At 43.6% G+C, this 17,291-nt stretch overlaps 1 protein-coding gene across 1 annotated transcript; it reads right to left on the bottom strand.

The window, feature by feature from the left end:
• Positions 1-315: 315 nt before the first annotated feature.
• On the bottom strand, positions 316-15,790 carry NIPSNAP2 (nipsnap homolog 2). The gene is made up of 10 exons (XM_066563420.1): positions 15,668-15,790; positions 10,939-11,078; positions 10,209-10,254; positions 7,459-7,553; positions 5,513-5,583; positions 5,014-5,154; positions 4,582-4,613; positions 3,052-3,146; positions 2,137-2,220; positions 316-1,426 (listed from the first exon to the last, which is right to left on the bottom strand). Exons 1-10 carry the CDS (start codon positions 15,751-15,753, stop codon positions 1,362-1,364), a joined length of 855 nt encoding a protein of 284 aa, XP_066419517.1. The 5' UTR covers positions 15,754-15,790; the 3' UTR covers positions 316-1,361.
• Positions 15,791-17,291: the final 1,501 nt, after the last annotated feature.

The raw sequence follows: 17,291 nt of genomic DNA, 5'->3' as shown, positions 1-17,291 counted from the left end.
GAAACTCAAGGGGAGGCACGAGTGCAAGTAGGAAAGAAACCACACCTGAAAAATGAAGCATCATCATTTGTGGAGAAAAATCCTAAGGAAAAGTGTTTTGTATTTATCATCACAGGACACTCAGCAGAATGGGATGTGATGGAGAAATTGTAAATTCACTTTGGAGAAGGACAGCAGAAAATTGGAAATGCTGTCCCCAACGCAGAGAAGTGATATTGGTTAATGAAGCTGAAATATTCTCAATTTTCCAGACTTAACACTGCAAGAGGAGAGAAAACACAAGTGGTGCAATACATAGGAGATTCCAGCAAAAGGTGAAAATTAAAAGGTTTTTATTGACTGATATGTTCTTCCTGAAAACTTCTTGAAATGTACAAACTGGACATTCAGAACTGATTTGTACATTCAGTATGTTACACTGATTCTTGGAGCCACTTGAGAGAGAGAGAGAGAGAGAATATTATTGTCACTTACAGGATGTTCACATCGTTGCAGACACCAAAAAGTGTGGATACATTCTAGCCTAAAAGTGAAACCAAAACAGAACTGGACACCATGGTACACAGAAATGCCATGCCCAGCTTCACACACCAACCCAGCCACGGGGACTGCAGCCCCCCTCCGAGGCTGAACCAGCACTGCTTATTAAATTCAACCCCTTTTCCCAGAGTTTGGAGCTGTTTGGGGAGGGAAATGCTTTGGGGTGGGGTGGTTCCCTGCAGGGTGTTCAGGCAGTGTCTGTCTGTGGGGGGAGCGTGGCTCACCCTGCCCGGGATCCATTCCAGGGGGAGGCTGCACTCAAATGTGTGCTCAGAGACCCTGCAGTGCCCCTGCTGTCCCAAAGCCATCCCCTGCCACACAGCACTGTCCCAAATTAATGACTGCCTGCTTGCAAGTGGGGATCTGCTGATTTCAGGCCTGCTCCACCAGCCAGGGGTGATTTCACAGCAACCCCAGAGCTGCTGGTTTCACAACTCGAAATGAAACTCTCGTTTCTCCAGAGCTTCTGATTTCACTCCCACGTTTGTTTTGGAGAGCTGCAGTCATTAAATGCTCACAGCAATGCTGCTCCTGAGCTCTGGGCAGTGCCTGTGGAGCAGGAGATTTCCTGTAGGTCACACATTCCCTGGGCACCTGGCCCACAGATCTGGACTTGTTTTCAATTCACCAACCTTTTAATCACAGTCTTGTTTTTGTTTTTTCCCCTAAGAGCAGAAGGTGGTGGGTTCTGAAGAAAAGAGGTCTCTTTTATAAGCTCAATACAGTACTTTTATATTTCAGACTATGATATACAGTGTATACCATAAATTAAGACAAATACTTGTCACTTCATCTATGTAGGCACAAGAAAATCAGTGACTTTACTGAAGTGGAGAAATCTTCAAGGGTATCATGATTCTGGACTCCATCTCCTGAATAAGGGGCACTGAAAAAAATGGAGAGAGCTTTGAATTTCACTGACAGAGTTCAGCACATTCAGCAATCATCCCTCCAGCATGGTGGCTGTGGGAAAAAATGATTTTAATACCATCTCTCTGCTCATTTGAAGACAAATATTTTCATTTTTCCACCAAAATGGAAGTGATCCTACATTTTTGTGGTGTAACTTCCTTTGAAATGTGCCCCATGGAGCCCAAATCTGACATCTTGGCACACTTCTGGGAGTTCTGCTGTGACAGCTTTCTTTGATCTCAAAGATCTCCTGGCTTCTTGTTCCCAAGTCTAAATTCCCTTTTCCCAGCAATGCATTTAACAAGGCTCCTGTATTTCATTAAATATCAGGAGTAATCATTTAATATCAAGCTAAATTTCACTCCTGGCTCCTTAAATCTTTGGACAAGCACTTACATAAATCTGTTCTTTCACATTCCACAGAAATGCTGCTCTAAAAATTCAGCATTAATGCAGCAATTTTTTAGCACTTGGGCAACTTTTCCATGTACAACCAGCTACAAAATTCACTTTACAGCTCAGTGCAACACCCCTCTGCTCCTTTACAGACTAAAAACTGACCCAGACCCACATTTCCCCCTGAGAAACAAAACTTTTTCTGCCAGAGGGATGTTCTGAGGAGCAGAGAGGGTGGCACAAAGCCCAAAGTCTGCCCCCAGCATTCCAGAGAAGTTAATGGGTTACCTGTGTAATAAACCAGTTCATCCCAGCCAGGTTTATGCCACGCTGCATTCCTTATATCTTCCCTGGTTTGCAGGTCTTTGTAAGCTGGGAAAACAAGCACAAAGTGACTCCTTTCCCTCCTGAACAGGAAGAGATTCCTTAAAATAATCCCAAGGAGGAATTAGGAGGCTGGGAAAAGCAGGAAGGAAAAAAAAAAAAAAAAATCAGGAGTTCTCTGCCAGGAGGAAAAGCTCCCAGAGCAGCAGAAAAAGAAGGAGCTGGGGAAGACAGAAAATGCCTGGGCACAGGTAAGATAAAGCAGGGGCACAGCTCCACATGAGGGCTGCCAGATTGCTGAAATCTAAAATTCTGGATTGTTGGGATGTGAAAAAAAAACCAAACCTGAGTAATTTCTAACAAATTCTTGTTTTTCAAGTTGAAACAATCCTAAGGTGTTTATGAGTATGAATGTACAGAGAGAGCCAAAACACCCCCATGCAGGAATGGAAATAAATGCCTGATTTTGCTTTCTGCAGGTGTGGTGAATGTGAGGTTTGAAATGAAACTGTAAAAAAGCTGATTTCAGCATGGGTTGGGACAGCAGACTCATGGCTGTGGGACTGAGAGCAAACACTGAGCTCCTAATGAGAAAGGGACAGCAGAAACTGGGGGGAAAACAGAACAAAACAGGAAATAATAATTTCTTGTTTGGTGAAGAATAAATTTATCTACACAAAATTATTAAAAAAATCAGCAAATTAAGAAATTAAAAAATTGGGAAAATAATAATAAAAAAAAAAACTTTAAAACCCAACTTTTAAGACATTTCCCTTGCCTTTTGTAAAAATATTTGTCAAACTTTTGTAAAACGATTTCCTCCTGGGCAAAGTGATTGGGTTGGCTCAGTGGGAGAAGAAAGCAGAAAGAGGAATTTACCCCAAAGGTGATGGACCATGTAGAGCTGTCCAATCTGGGAGAAAAATCCCCCAACTGCTTCATTGCTGTCCTGTCTGAACCGAATGGCACGAGCCCTGCAGGGAGCAAGGAGACATCAGAGCCTGCACACCTGGGCAGGAAATCAGGGAAAATGGGGAAAAACCACTGGAAAATGGGAAAAAAACAGACTGGGAGGGAAGCTGGAATGGTAAACTGCATGTACTGGGCATTTCAGCAATTCCAAGTGTAAGGAAAAAGCTGCAGCATGCTCGTGTTCAGCACTAAGGAAAATTAAAATTGGAGGCTACATTCTCACTAAATTTTGTATTCATCATTTTTTCAACCAAAGTCAGGATAAAGATAATTGTTGGGACATCAGGGAAAATGGGGAAGAACCATTGGAAAATGGGAAAAAACGGACTGGAAGAGAAACTGGAATGTTAAACTGCATTTTTGTGCATTTCAGCAATTAAAAGTGAGAAAAAAGCTGCAGCATGCTCGTTTCCAGCACTAAATAATTAGGATTTACCTCTGTGTCTTGTTAGGATGCATTAAAACTGGAGGCTACATTTTCACTAAATTTTGCATTAATCATTTTTACAGCCAAATTCAGGACAAAGAGAATTGCTGGGACAGTGAAATCCAGCAGTTAACCTTTATAGTTAACCAGTTAACCTTTATAGAAGGTTTTATCACTAAATCTTTAAGTTTTAGTCATGTCAGCTTTGCCACGTTAATTTTCCACAGATTTTGTGGTAGTGGAATACAACTTTTTATTCATGCAGATCTTTGCATAAATTAAGATAAATATTTCTCTTGTTGTATCTTATAAAACAGATTTTCTACCAGTAGAGATGTGCCTATTTTATATAAAAAAAAAATCTAAATTCAATTTGTTCAAATGACTGTAATTGAAAAAAATTATATCAATGACAAGGCTGAAAATCGAACTCCTCACCTTTGTCCAAATAATTGAAAATACTTCAAATTGTTTAACTATCAACCACTAGAACTGCAAGGACAGTGAGTGTAAATTGAAATAAACTTACACTGGTTAAAAATAAGACAAGCCCACAAGCATATAATCAATAGAAAACTATCTCAAATACTTCTAACCCATCTATTAAAATACAAACGTGCTGCTCAGCAGCTTTTCAGAAGTAACTTGACTTTGAAAGCTCAAAGAGCCAAGATTTCAGCTGGAAGTGGTTTGGGAAGGATGAACCAAGCCCCCCAGAAGAACTGCCACTCTTCCCAAGCAGCTTTCTGCTGAAAATCCAGGCTTTTGCAGCAAACTAAAAGGGTTTTGGGGAGCAAAGCCAAACCACAGAGGGTTGTTTGTGCACAAAATTGCTTTTTTCCCCTCAGAGGGTCACAGGACTGTCTGAGCAGGGGTGCAAGTGCAGCAGCAGCCCCTGGACTGGGGGTTTGGTGGCTTTGGTGCCACCCTGGCACCTCCTGTCCTGCTTTTTCCAACCAGGAGCAGCCCAGGGCCGAAGGCAACACTTAGATTAATTAATTAACACTTACCAGTAATTGCCCCATTCAATCATTGTTCCAGGCTGCAGAAACAGAACACACTGTTAAAGCTGCAGTTTAAAACAAAATATTATACAATTTTCACACCCTTTCTGTATGGAAACCACCCTGTATTGACACAACCCCTTCCTGGGAGTGATAAGAATATTCAAATAATCTCTAATTGCTTTGTTTACCACCTCTTAGTCATCTCTGAAGCATCCCTCAAAGCACCCACAGGGTTTCAGCCCTGCAGACATCAGGATCTTGTTGGAGCCTGCCCTCACCTCAGACCCCACACTCTGAGAGCAGCCCTGGCTCAGACACCACCCTGGATAAAAATCAGATTTTTCAGATAAGCTCTGTTTGCCATAAAAACCTCCCAAAGCTTTTAGGACAGCACAAAACTTCAAAAATCAGAAAAGAAATCAAATCTGGACTTACTCTGAGTTGGTAGGATCTCAGTTCATAAATATTAGGGCCATCTCTGGGAACTGGCTCATTCCAGAAGCTGAACTCCAGCAGGAGCTGGTTCTTACGGGACAGGAGCATGTTGCCCCTCTCCTTCCGGAATTCTGTAAATTCCTAAAAAAATAATGTGCTAAAATGGGTCAAATTCTGCAACAACAAACAGCAGGACACCAGATGTGCCTTAAATTGTTGGTTTTTTTTTTTTTTTTTTTTTTAATGCTATCAGGGTTGTGGGACAGTGAAATGCTGAAAGGAATTTGAATTCTCTCTGGTGAATTTGAGAATTCCAAGGATTTACAGGGGAAGTATTCAGGAATGAAACATTAATGTGACAATAAATCCTCTCTCCAAGAGGTTTCTGGGATTGTACAGGAAGGGAGAAGACACTTTGGTATCTAAATCTGCTTTTTTTTTTTTAATTGTTCTGCCTGTTCTTTGCTCTTTTCTGAGAAACAAAATCGGCATTTTTTACCTTATTTTGACGAAGTTTGCTCATGACCTCATTGAGAGCTGGGTAACCTCCCTCATATCTCCACAAATGAACTGAAACAGAGAAAATTTCAGTTTTTTCAGGCATGTCCCAGACCTGAAGATGGTAAATCTTATGGAAAAATCACAGTATAAAATGCTCTTCACACTACAAAATTACACAAAAATAGAAACCAGGCAGCAGGTTTGAAAATAGATTTTCATTAATGAAAATCACATTGGATTATTTTAGGGATAATGGAATCATCTGCTTTTTGAAAGGGGTTCTCTTGGAAAATTTTGCAATTCACTCTGAGGGTAACAGAGGAATTTCTGCAGGGCCTTTTTGCTGCCATGCTAGTAAGATGTGATGACTTCTCATGACTGTTATTGAAATTAAGATTCAGCTGAAGAGGATGACTTAGTTCCAAAATTGTGCTTTGTACCAATTTCATCTAAGAGCAGCAGAGGGGCAGATTTTCAGTTCAGTGAATTACTCCAGCACACAAGCAAGACACTTTCTGTAGCACATGAAAAAATGATGCAAATGTTATTTCTGAGCTCAACATGAATAAAAGCAGAGGAAAGCTGAATATTTGCTGGGACTTCCCCTATAAAAACAATTCCAGTATCTATGTTTGTATCTATTTTTTTTTCAAAGTATTCACTCTTTAATAAATCAGAATAAAGCCCTTTAATAAATCACTCAACTATGTATTTACAAGCATTTAGTATAGCAAGGCAATAATTTCACCTCACAGAAAATAAAACCTATTTTCTGCCCTCTTAAGCAGCTCTGTGCCTTTTCCACAGGCTGATGGGAGAGCAGATTTCTCCTCCTGCTCCTGCTGCCTCACCCCCAGGGCAGATTTGATGGATCCACCTGATATTAACCCAGCACTGAACACTAATCATTCATTATTATTGTTCATTTTCTCATTATGTTGATATTTTCTCACTAGCCAGTGTAAACAATATGCTAACAAGTCAAACCCCACAATCTGCTTTACTCCAGTGCTGCAAGAACATTTCCAAAGCAGGCTGGGGATGCAGTGACAAACCCAGCCTGTGTTCATCTGTTCCAAAAGCAGCCACTGGGACCTGCCTGAGGAATTCCCATTTCAATTGTCCTCATTCCCCAATTCCCCTTCAACTTCCAGGGTTGGTCTCAGACATTGTTTGGTTCATCTGCTGTTAATTGTCTGCATTTGTTCAGTGTCAATACTGCAATATGCTGGCAGTGCAGGGAGAATTGCTGTGTGCAGGAGTTGATTTTTTGAATTAGGAAGCCCCAGCACTGAGCCTGGCACAGCTCTCACAGAACCTCTATGGATTTGGATCTGTGGCTTCCCATTCCTTCCAATTCCCAGGGCATTTTCCAGGTTTTCTCTCTGCACTGGGCTCTTTGGAGTTACCTCTGTAGCAGCTCTTCAGCCATGTCTAGCTCCAGTTTGTTTTCATAGTTAGGCAGTATCCTTGTATGAACATGAACAGAAAGATTTTTACTTTCCCCCAGTAAAGTTTAATGTGAAGTTTACAGTGCAGATGGTTTGGAATGATTTGCAATTTATTATCATACAGCAATTACAGCCTGAAAGGCTGAGCAAAGCTTTAATAGTGCCCAAGGAGGGACAAACTCTGCCTTTGCAAGAGTCACCCATAAATAGTCAGGTTCCCAAAGGAGTGTATTTTACAAATATATCCCCAAAACCTCTTTAATTTTTACCAACCATCACCACCTGGAAAACATGAAAATACATCAACAACGAGACAAAACCGAAGGGATGAATGCTCTGCTGTCCAACCCAGCACAAACAACAAGCAGTGCACATTTACAACAGCTGAGGAGTGATGCACACACCCCCTCAGTGCACACAGGGGAGGTGATTTCACAAGAAGAAAACCTGCCAAGCACATGGGTGTACATTGGGTTGCACTTCTATCTCCTACCAGCCTGATCCTGCTCTCCGTACCACGTGTTCCAAGTCCCCACCAGAGCACAAGGGTAGTGTTTCTCTTCATGAATCTTTGGCAGCACCTCTTGACTTGAAAACAAGGAACACACAGACACTGGGTTGCATTGCCTTCAGGGAGGCCACACTTGATCAATGTATAACACAGCATCATGCTAGGAACATTCACAAGCTTTATTTTGCAGAGGAGAAAGAGGAAACAGCAAATTCTGTTATGCAGGGGGAAGGTGGCTGCACCCCCATGGAGAATTAAGGTGAGTGTTACCATTTTTTTTGAAATTTATAACAAAGATCTATAATATTTCTATAATATATAACATTTACTGCATTTCTGGATGCAGTAAATGAGGTGTATCTAAACAATTATGTCTATCTAAAAGGTTATCCAACACATCAGGAAAAGAAATATCAGGATATCTCACTGAAAACTCAGCCTACATGGGTGATTTGTTTGAGGAAAAGCTTTTCTTTGCTTGAGGAAAAGCTCCCCTCAGGGGAGAAGAACTCAGAAATATGAAAGCAAACAAACTCTTCTAAACCAGTTACAGCTGCTGGGCTGAATGAATAAAAATCATTTGATAAATGAAATAGTGGCTGTAGCTCACAGTATTGATTTTTGATTTCAGAAAGTGCTCTTACTTTGAGGCAACTCACCCACTAATGAACACTGGGACAGCCTTAGAAATACCTCCAACACAAAATTCCTGTCTGACTCTTCCCAGGATTTCTAACACTCTTTCAAACTTTAGCAGTGGCCCATATTAGCATGAGGAAATTAAGTTTTGCTGATTGCTGACTCAGTCAAGACAGCTTTCCCTGCACTGTGCCTTGATGAATAAGTCAATTAGTCTGGTTGAACTCTGCCTTTTCTATTTTTCCCTGAATAATTACCCTTCTTCCTCAGTTTGGCTCACAGGCAGAGTCTCTGCACAGGATCAAGGAATAAAAAGTAGGCTGGGCTGGGGCTGGGAGTCATTGGAGATGAGTTTTCTTCTGGATTCTGCCACTGACTTTCCAGACAACCTTGAGCAAATCTCATTACCAATTTGTACCTCGACGTTTTCTCACTAGCCAGTGTAAATAATATGATAAAATGACTCTCCAAGGATATTCTCAAGGATAGTTCATTTTTTGCAAAGCAGAATGAGATCCTGGAAAGGCAGCTTTGAAGAGGAATGGGAAATTATTGCATAATTCTACCATATATTGCTGGAAATTAGAGAAAAGATGCCCACAGAACATCTTTTTAAAAAACCTGTCCCTAGTTCTTCAGAAGGGCTCCTAAACCACAGTGATTCATGAAATATTCTTGTAATTGTCTTCATTACATTATTTATGAATACCTGATGATGATGATGATGACTAATCCTCATTTTGATATGATACAGAATTAACCTGTTCCTTTTTATTCTTTAGGGAGAGGCAGGAGGGAAGTTCAGAGAGGCTTAATTTTGTTTATTACTTTATTCAAGTTGTCTCCTTGCCTGAAATGCTTCAATTTGCTTTGGAAAGAATCAATCCAAGCACAGATATTTCATCTGGCTGCTGTCAGCAGTTTCTTTCTCTGCTGTTTGTCTCTTTCCTTGAAAACAGAAATCTCTGCTCTCACTCAACATTCAGGCAGCTCATGAAATACTGCAGAGAAGTGATTCCCTGGCTTGCATAATTGGACATGTTTATATTCAGCTTTTAAACAGCAAGCTGGCTGAATGCTAAATTGTCCTTTACTGTGTATCTATTTTTTAAACAAAAAAGAGCTAAAAATACCTTGATTGAATATTATTCTAGTGGCTTTTTATGCTTCTACAGCAGGGAGAAAAGTTCTGGGTTATCCAGCCCAATACAGAGGTGAGAGATGAGCTGAGGACATGACCTGGGAGCTGGGATTTCCTCCTCTCCCTCCAGCCCAGCTGCTGTGCTCACACCTCAGGGCTGGTTGCAGGAAGGTGTCATTATTGTCATTCTGCTGAGAATGTTTGTATTGTCAGGGAGAAAAGCACTGCTGGCTGCCAGGCTCACTCCAGCCCCAAATTTGAACACACACTTCTTTCAGGGCTCCAGAGGGGGGATTGTGGAGGCAGAAAAGGAACAATATTTCTGCAGTTTTACTCTCAGAGCAGTCAATTTCAAATGTGAGCAATTCCTAAAGCTGTAACTGTCTGGGAAAGCTGTCCCAGTACTGCTCCCTCTGGAGGGAATCACCCCAATGCACAAACCCCATCCAAGGGTTTCTGTAACTCCTTGAGCTCTGCAGCAGGAATTGTGCAGAGGGATCTAAATGAGCTGAGAGGAAATCAGCCCCTGGGTTTTTAATATCTGAGTTTAACACTGGTGTAGTTTTATTTAGCAGTGATCTCTCTTTCCTTCCAGTGTGCACATAAAACCCATCCTGAACCTGGCAGCTGCAGTGGGAATGCCAACATTCCACCTCTCCCTGCAGGGATCAGAACTTTAAGATCACTCAGGGAAGGGGTAAAGCTGCTCCAGCAAATGCACCAAAGCTCTCAGGACAGGAATCATCCTCAACTGCAGCTCAGGAAATGGCAATGCCAAGAGGGAGGTGGGGTGAACTGAGCACAGGACTTTTGGCTCTTTCATAGGATCTATTTAATACCAAATCCTAAAAAGCAGAATTTTTGTCACCTCCCCTCTACATAACTCAGATATAACTACAATATCTGCCAAATCAATATGGCTAAAAGGTGAAAAGAGAACTCACACACTTACCAGAGCTTGTTGTAGGCCTCTAGACATTCAGGTTTGACATTGTGAACTGCAACAACAACAAGAGAGCCGTGAGACAGGCAGGGACAGCAGTGGTGCTGAGCACAGAGCCATCAGTCACTGACTGCAGTTTGTGCAGACAGGGACAGGGACAGGGACAGGAGTGGGGCTGGGAGCACAGAGCCATCACTCACACTGCAGTTTGTACAGGCAGGGACAGGGACAGGGCCATCACTCACACTGCAGTTTGTACAGGCAGGAACAGGGACAGGAGCTCAGAGCCATCACTCACACTGCAGTTTGTACAGGCAGGAACAGGGACAGGAGCTCAGAGCCATCACTCACACTGCAGTTTGTACAGGCAGGGACAGGGGCACAGGGCCATCACTCACACTGCAGTTTGTACAGGCAGGGACAGGGGCACAGGGCCATCACTCACACTGCAGTTTGTACAGACAGGGACAGGGGCACAGGGCCATCACTCACACTGCAGTTTGTACAGGCAGGAACAGGGACAGGGACAGGGGCACAGGGCCATCACTCACACTGCAGTTTGTACGGACAGGGACAGGGGCACAGGGCCATCACTCACACTGCAGTTTGTACAGGCAGGGACAGGGGCACAGGGCCATCACTCACACTGCAGTTTGTACAGGCAGGGACAGGGGCACAGGGCCATCACTCACACTGCAGTTTGTACGGACAGGGACAGGGGCACAGGGCCATCACTCACACTGCAGTTTGTACAGGCTGCTGGTCTCTCTTTTGGCCAGCAGGTTGGAGTGGGCGTCTTTCCTGGGGTCCACCTTGCGCACAAAGAGCGATTTCAGCCAGCTGTCCTCACGGGCACTGCGGGCTGAGGAGCCCAGCCCCCTGCAGGAACAGCGACAGCCCTGAGCACAGGCAGGAACTGATGGCACTGCATGGCAGAGATCACAGCACAACCAGAAACTGTGATGGCACAAGGGACACTCACACACTGCTGAAACCGCCCTGCCAGTGTCTCCCAGCAAGGCAAAGGTGGCTCATCCCCAGTGAGATTGATAATTTCGCTATATTAATTATATTAATTATATTATATTATATTATATTATATTATATTATATTATATTATATTATATTATATTATATTATAATCATATAAAATTAATATACTATATACAACAATATAATAATATAATAATAGTTGTATAATTGATTATAATTATAATTAATTATTAATATTTTACCATAATACAATCAAAATATAATATAATATAATATAATATAATATAATATAATATAATATAATATAATATAATATAATATAATATAATATAATATAATATAATATAATATAATATAATATAATATAATATAATATATTTAGACATAATTCTATTATTTCACTAGACATTAGAGATTATCATTTCACAGAGATTATCATCCCATAGTTATCCACTGTGGGATTATGCTTTTTTTTTTGACCCAGAGATGTTTTAAAAACTTTTTTTCTATTTTCTGTCTCATGTGAAGAGTGAGAAAATATGCTATATTATAATATGATGTTATAATTAACTACATTAAAATATATAAGTAACATATAATATTATAATGATGTTGTAATTCACGTCATCACAATCAGAAGCTGTTTTTAAATTACAATACATTATAAGCTTAATTACATTATAACTTTATAATTACATATTATATAAGTAATATAAAATTTTTATTACATTACAAATTGCTTGGCCTATCAGCTCTAGCCACACCATGCTGTAAATGCCTTAAAGCCAATCATCTAAAGTTACCCCTCTGTGGGTCCCACTCCAATGCATCTTTCATAGTTTATTTCTCCAAAGTATCTCGTCTGATTTGCAAGCCCATCCTTTAAAACTTGTTTCTGGTTCCATTTCTCTCTCAGCAATGTCTGTTCTGTTTTATGGCATTTCTAAGTCAGCATTTTTATCTCCAAGTTTGCACACAGCTGCACACACTGTGTGAGCCTTCTGCCAGGCTTGGAGAATTCTCTACAAATCCATTTCCCACATTTCCCCCTCTCTCCTGAACAGAAAAAACTTCTTTGGTGGCCTTGTTCATCATTTGCTGTGTGCAGTGAGGTACACAAGGTATTAACATTGTCACTGTAACAATTAATGTATATAAAATCTTCTATGAAACTTTAAAAATTCCCAACAAATCCATTTCCCACGATGCACACTGTCCATGGTAATTCCCTGGGCAATGGCTGCTTCTGCTGCTATTTCTCCTCTTTTTAAGCCACTGTCTTTGCCCAGGGCTGGGTCTGGCCTGGTGTAAACAGTCAGGAGTGAAAAAGAGCAAAAAAGGTGCAGAAAGAAAACTGCACAGCGTAAAAGGGAAAGGAACTGCCATATGTTCCTGTGCTGCTTAAAGACAGCTCTACAAAAGGGAAAGGGAAATGTCTTTCAAGAGGAAAAATAGCATGAAAGGCTAATTTGGGAAAGAAGATGAGTGGTAGGAAATAACCAGCCAGGAAATGTTTCAGTTCCAGATTCCAGCAACACACAGGGGCTCAGAGCCAGGCTCTCTGCACAACATCCACGTTCCCTTGCCTCAAAACACAAGATTCTCACTCTCTTTTCATATCTAATCTTTATTCAGCTTCTCCAAGTGCACCTTCAGAATAGTGTCACCTCCCTTTACATCAGAGCACACAGACCAAGGGATAACTGTGCTGTTTAAAGTGATGTGTTAAAGGAATTATTCCTCTTTTCCAGATGAGCAGGACAAGGAATCTGATGCATTTAACTGATCCTCTACAATGTCTGAGAAGCTCAAATGGTTTTGCTTCTTTCCCTTCCTTCAATTTGCCTTTTTTTGACAGCCTCATAGTAGTCACAGTGAAAAAAATTAATTCTGTCACAAGCTTCTCCTGAAATTAAAATATTAAATGTGGTATTTATATTTACAACATGTATTTACTTCTAAGCTGGAAATTTCAGCCTTTTCCTGCCTCAGATGTCAACTTTTCACCCTTAATTACTGATTTAGGGATCCAGAAGACAGCTGGATCTCCAGCCCAAAGCCTTCTACCAGGAAAAAAAAAAATAGGGAAATAAAAATCTCAATTTCCTTTGGGAAAATGTCCCCCTGGACACACCTGTATTACACAAAAGCAGTTCCTTACAACAATCCACCTTTTAATCCCAGTGTCAGAAAAGAACATAATGACCTGGTTCTGCCCATGGGAGCAGGATGGAGGAGAGGGAGAGTATTTCACAGCAGAGAAACAACAACCACAGCTGAAATGACCTTCAGCAGGAAGAAACAATGTCTAAATCTTGGTGTGTTTATTGAAAATGGTGCCTCCCCTGCTCTGGGCACACACACAGACATGTGGCTGTGCTGGAAGCCAAGCAGCTATTCCTGAGGCAGGCATTTGAAGGGCATTCCATGATAGGGCTGCTGCTGGAGTGGAGCTTTCTCTGAGCTCAGAGCACAGGGGTGAGCCCCACCTCAGAAATTCAAGGTTTTTGTTTCAAAAAGCTCCCTCAAATGAAGCCCTCACTGGCTCCAGGAGGCAGAAGTCAAGCCCACTCCTGCAATACTCAGACCTGTAAATTCTCATTTTAAACTGTTCCCTTCCCTTTATTCAATAAAGTTAGCAAAGTAATATTTAGAAAACTCATCTACAAGGATCATTGTTTGCAGCAAACTTTGAAGAGGAAAGAGAAATAATCCTGATGCTTTTTGTGAACTTAATCAGCAGCAGGAGTAAGCTGGAGCTACAGGGATAACTCTGAAAAACAAATTTATTTGCTGTGAGGGGAATCTCATGATTTGAATGTTCAACTGCACCTAAACCTGGAGGTCTGGTTAATTTTCAAAGCAATGACATGAGTAATACTTTACATTTATGGAAAATCTTCTCCCCAGCAGCTGTAAAGCTCCTCATGAGCACTGATTAACAAATCACAACTAAATACACACCTCACACAGAACAAAGGTAACAGGCTGAGTTTATTAAAGCAGATGCTCACTGCACCCAAACTGAGATTCAAGGGCCTGATTTTTAATCAATATCCTAAAATATCACTGAACCAAGAAGCCCTGAACTGATCACTGGTTCCATTCTTTGGGCAATCTGTACCCAAAATGAGCTCTGGAGGAACAGGGACTGAATTCAGGTCTTTCAACAGCTGTGAGCACCAGCTTGTCTTTGGCAGCAAGTTCTCAAGCTGCAAATATTAACTGTGGGCTTTGCTTTCTTGCTGCAAAGGTTGGGCTCTGAACACAAAGGCTAACACTGAACAGCTTGCTTAGATTAGATTAAAAATATAAGGGAAAACACTTCTTTACACTTAGCTCCTGCTTCAGCATAAAATATAACCGGGTGGGATACACCAGGTCAAGTATTTAGATTCTGTAGTAAATCAAATCTGCCTGGAAGAGTAAGAAAACCAATTTGTCTATATTTGACAGTTTTTGATCTGTGGTCTAACCAAAGTTTATTTGAAACTAAAATAACCTCAAAACATGCACATAAAACCTCACAACATATTCCCTGAACAGCTGCTTGCAGGGATGCTTTTAGTTTTGCCCGTTCTGAGGCTCGAAGCAGCAGCTTTGCCTGTTTCAAAGAAAGGGAGGAAAAACTGTGCAGATCCATCCCAGCTTGGGAATTCCCGTGTTTCCATCACCCTGTGCCTGCTTCCTACACCTGGGAGGCGCCCCAGGAGCTCTGTGTGTGTGTGTGTCACCCCTGCACACAGAAATGCTCATGTCTGCACCCCAAACCTTGCGGGATGCGCCTCTCTGTGCGCCCTGGCACCGGCAGAGGGGTGCAGATCCCAGCTCCCATGGGGACATGGAAACACCAGCCGTGACTCCCTGCGAGTGGCCGTGAAGGGTGAAGGCAGGAAGATGTCGGGATGTGCAGCCAGGCAGCCCAGCCCTGGGGAAACGCAGGTTTTGGGCTGTGCGTGCTGACAGGATCCGCTGCTGGCTGTGCACCCTGTTGCTCGGAGGAGTTGGGCTGCACGCCCCGATCCCGGAGGGCCAGCGAGCATCCAGAAATTTAAATGCAGCAATGCACGTGTGCAGGGCGCCCCGAAAGTCGCGGGGTGCCCGGTTCCGTGTGTTCCATGCGGGGGTGTCCATGCAGGGCTGCGGGGCTGAGGCGGCGGTGCAGGGAACGGCTCTCGCTGCCCCCCGAGCCCGGGCACCGGCCCGGCCATGGCCACGCTCCCACCCAGGGGCGGACTGGGAGGAGGGAAGGAAGGGGCCGGCCTTGCGGCCCGTGACCTTGAGGGACACCCCGGCGCCTCCTCGCACTCCCCGCCCCAGGCCCGGCCGCTGCCCCGCCAGCGGGGCGCCATTTCCAGCCTGGCAAGGGGACGCTCTGCGCGGCGGGGCTCCGGGTGGCTCGGGCGGCGCCGGCTCCGCGTGCGGCTCCCCCCGGGCGGCCCCGTCCCGCCCGCCTCGCCCCCCTCAGGGCTCACCTGAGGGTCAGCCCGGCGCCGGGCTGCAGGCGCGGCACGGCGGGCGCTCCCGCCAGGCTCCCCCGCAGCAGCACTCGCGCCGCCATCTTGCTCCCGCCGCCTCCCTCCTGGGCCGGGGGCTGCGGCCACGCCCCCTGGCGGGCAGCGCCGCCTGCGCATGCGCGGCCCTGGCGGCCCCGGGACCCCCTCACGGCCCCTCAGCTGAGGCGGGGACTCCCAGCGCTCGGTTTGGGGAGACCAAGTCGGATTTAGCGGGACCCTGCCCCGGTTTGGGAACCGCTACTCAGATACAGCGGACCTAGCTCTAGTTTTGGGGTCCTCCAGCATAGGTTTGGGGGCACCAAGCCAGGTTTAGAGGGACCCTGCCCAGCTTTGGGGACCGCTACTCAGGTACAGCGGACCTAGCTCTAGTCTTGGGGTCCTAAGTCGGGTTTAGGGGGACCCTGCCCAGCTTTGGGGACTGCTACTCAGATATAGGGAACCCAGCTCTAGTTTTGGGGTCCCCCAGCATCGGTTTGGGGGCACCAAGTCGGGTTTAGGGGAACCCTGCCCAGATATAGGGGACCCAGCTCCGTTTTGGGGTTCTAAGTCGGGTTTATGAGCACCTTGTCAGACACAGAGGAACCGCAGTCCCAGTATGGGAAGACTCTGTCAAATTTATCCTGGTTTGGGGGGATCTAGCTGTATTTGGGGGGACCCCACTCACAGTTTTGGAGGATCCCCAGCCTGGTTTAGGGCTGCCCAAGCCCTGGTTTTGAGAGAGACTCCAGGCCCAGTTTGGGGGGACCTTGGTCCCAGTTTGGGGCCCCCAGTCAGATTTAGGGGGATCACAGCCCCAATTTTGGGAATCCCAGCCCTGGTTTTAGGGGACACAACTGGATTTAGGGACCCCCAGCCCCGGTTTGTTGCTCTCCTGGTACATTTCTCACTCGCTGGCAGCTGAAGGGTTTTCCCCATGCTGCTCCTCTGTACTCAGAAATTTTGGCTGAGGAGGAGGTGTGTGCTGGCACCAAATCCTTAAATCACTTCAAACTGAGGATAAAGTGATAATCAGGGTAATAATTAAAAGGCAGTTCTAAAAGCAACAAGCCAATAAACACAGAAAGCAGTCAGTGACTAATCTTTATCATTCCATGTAACACCTATAATGATTCTATCTTGGCCCTATAAACTTTCCCTTCCCATTTTATGATTTTTCTATCAGCACTCGCAGACTAATCCAGAAGATAGCACATATGATGTGCTTTAACATCACAAAAGTACAATCTTGGTACTTTAAAACAATTTAACCTACAATTGCCATCACTCTATTAAATAACGCAGTCTGATATGTAATTTGGTTTTAGTCACATTTTGATCTGACAGTGTGGCAAGTTCTTGAGCAATCCTCCCAGAGCCTACACTGGAAAAATTATAACCTTTTGTGATGAATCAATCTTATAGGAAAAAAAAAGGCATTTTCACAGCTACTCAAGGGGAATTACAAGAAAAGAAAATATTAATTCCTCTAATTAGATGTAGATGCAACCTATTAAGCAAACAGGAAACCTTATCTATTTTTTGTAATTATGTAGTTATTACAACGGTTATTTCTCATATATTGAGGGTCAAGTTCTGCTTGGGT

This window comes from Molothrus aeneus, chromosome 20 (genome assembly GCF_037042795.1).
Source record: "Molothrus aeneus isolate 106 chromosome 20, BPBGC_Maene_1.0, whole genome shotgun sequence".
Classification (NCBI taxonomy): Eukaryota; Metazoa; Chordata; class Aves; order Passeriformes; family Icteridae; genus Molothrus; species Molothrus aeneus.
This window is presented reverse-complemented; position numbering and strand designations above follow the sequence as displayed.

Bases quoted from the DNA above. Each gene is read 5' to 3' on its own strand.
- NIPSNAP2 (XM_066563420.1), bottom strand. From the start codon at position 15,753: ATGGCGGCGCGAGTGCTGCTGCGGGGGAGCCTGGCGGGAGCGCCCGCC. The intron at 5,584-7,458 runs GTAGGAGATAGA...TCTCTGTTTCAG, and splicing joins CGGAGAGCAGGATCAGGCTG to TTCATTTGTGGAGATATGAG. The intron at 2,221-3,051 runs GTAAATTCCTCT...TTGTTTTCCCAG, and splicing joins CATGGTCCATCACCTTTGGG to CTTACAAAGACCTGCAAACC.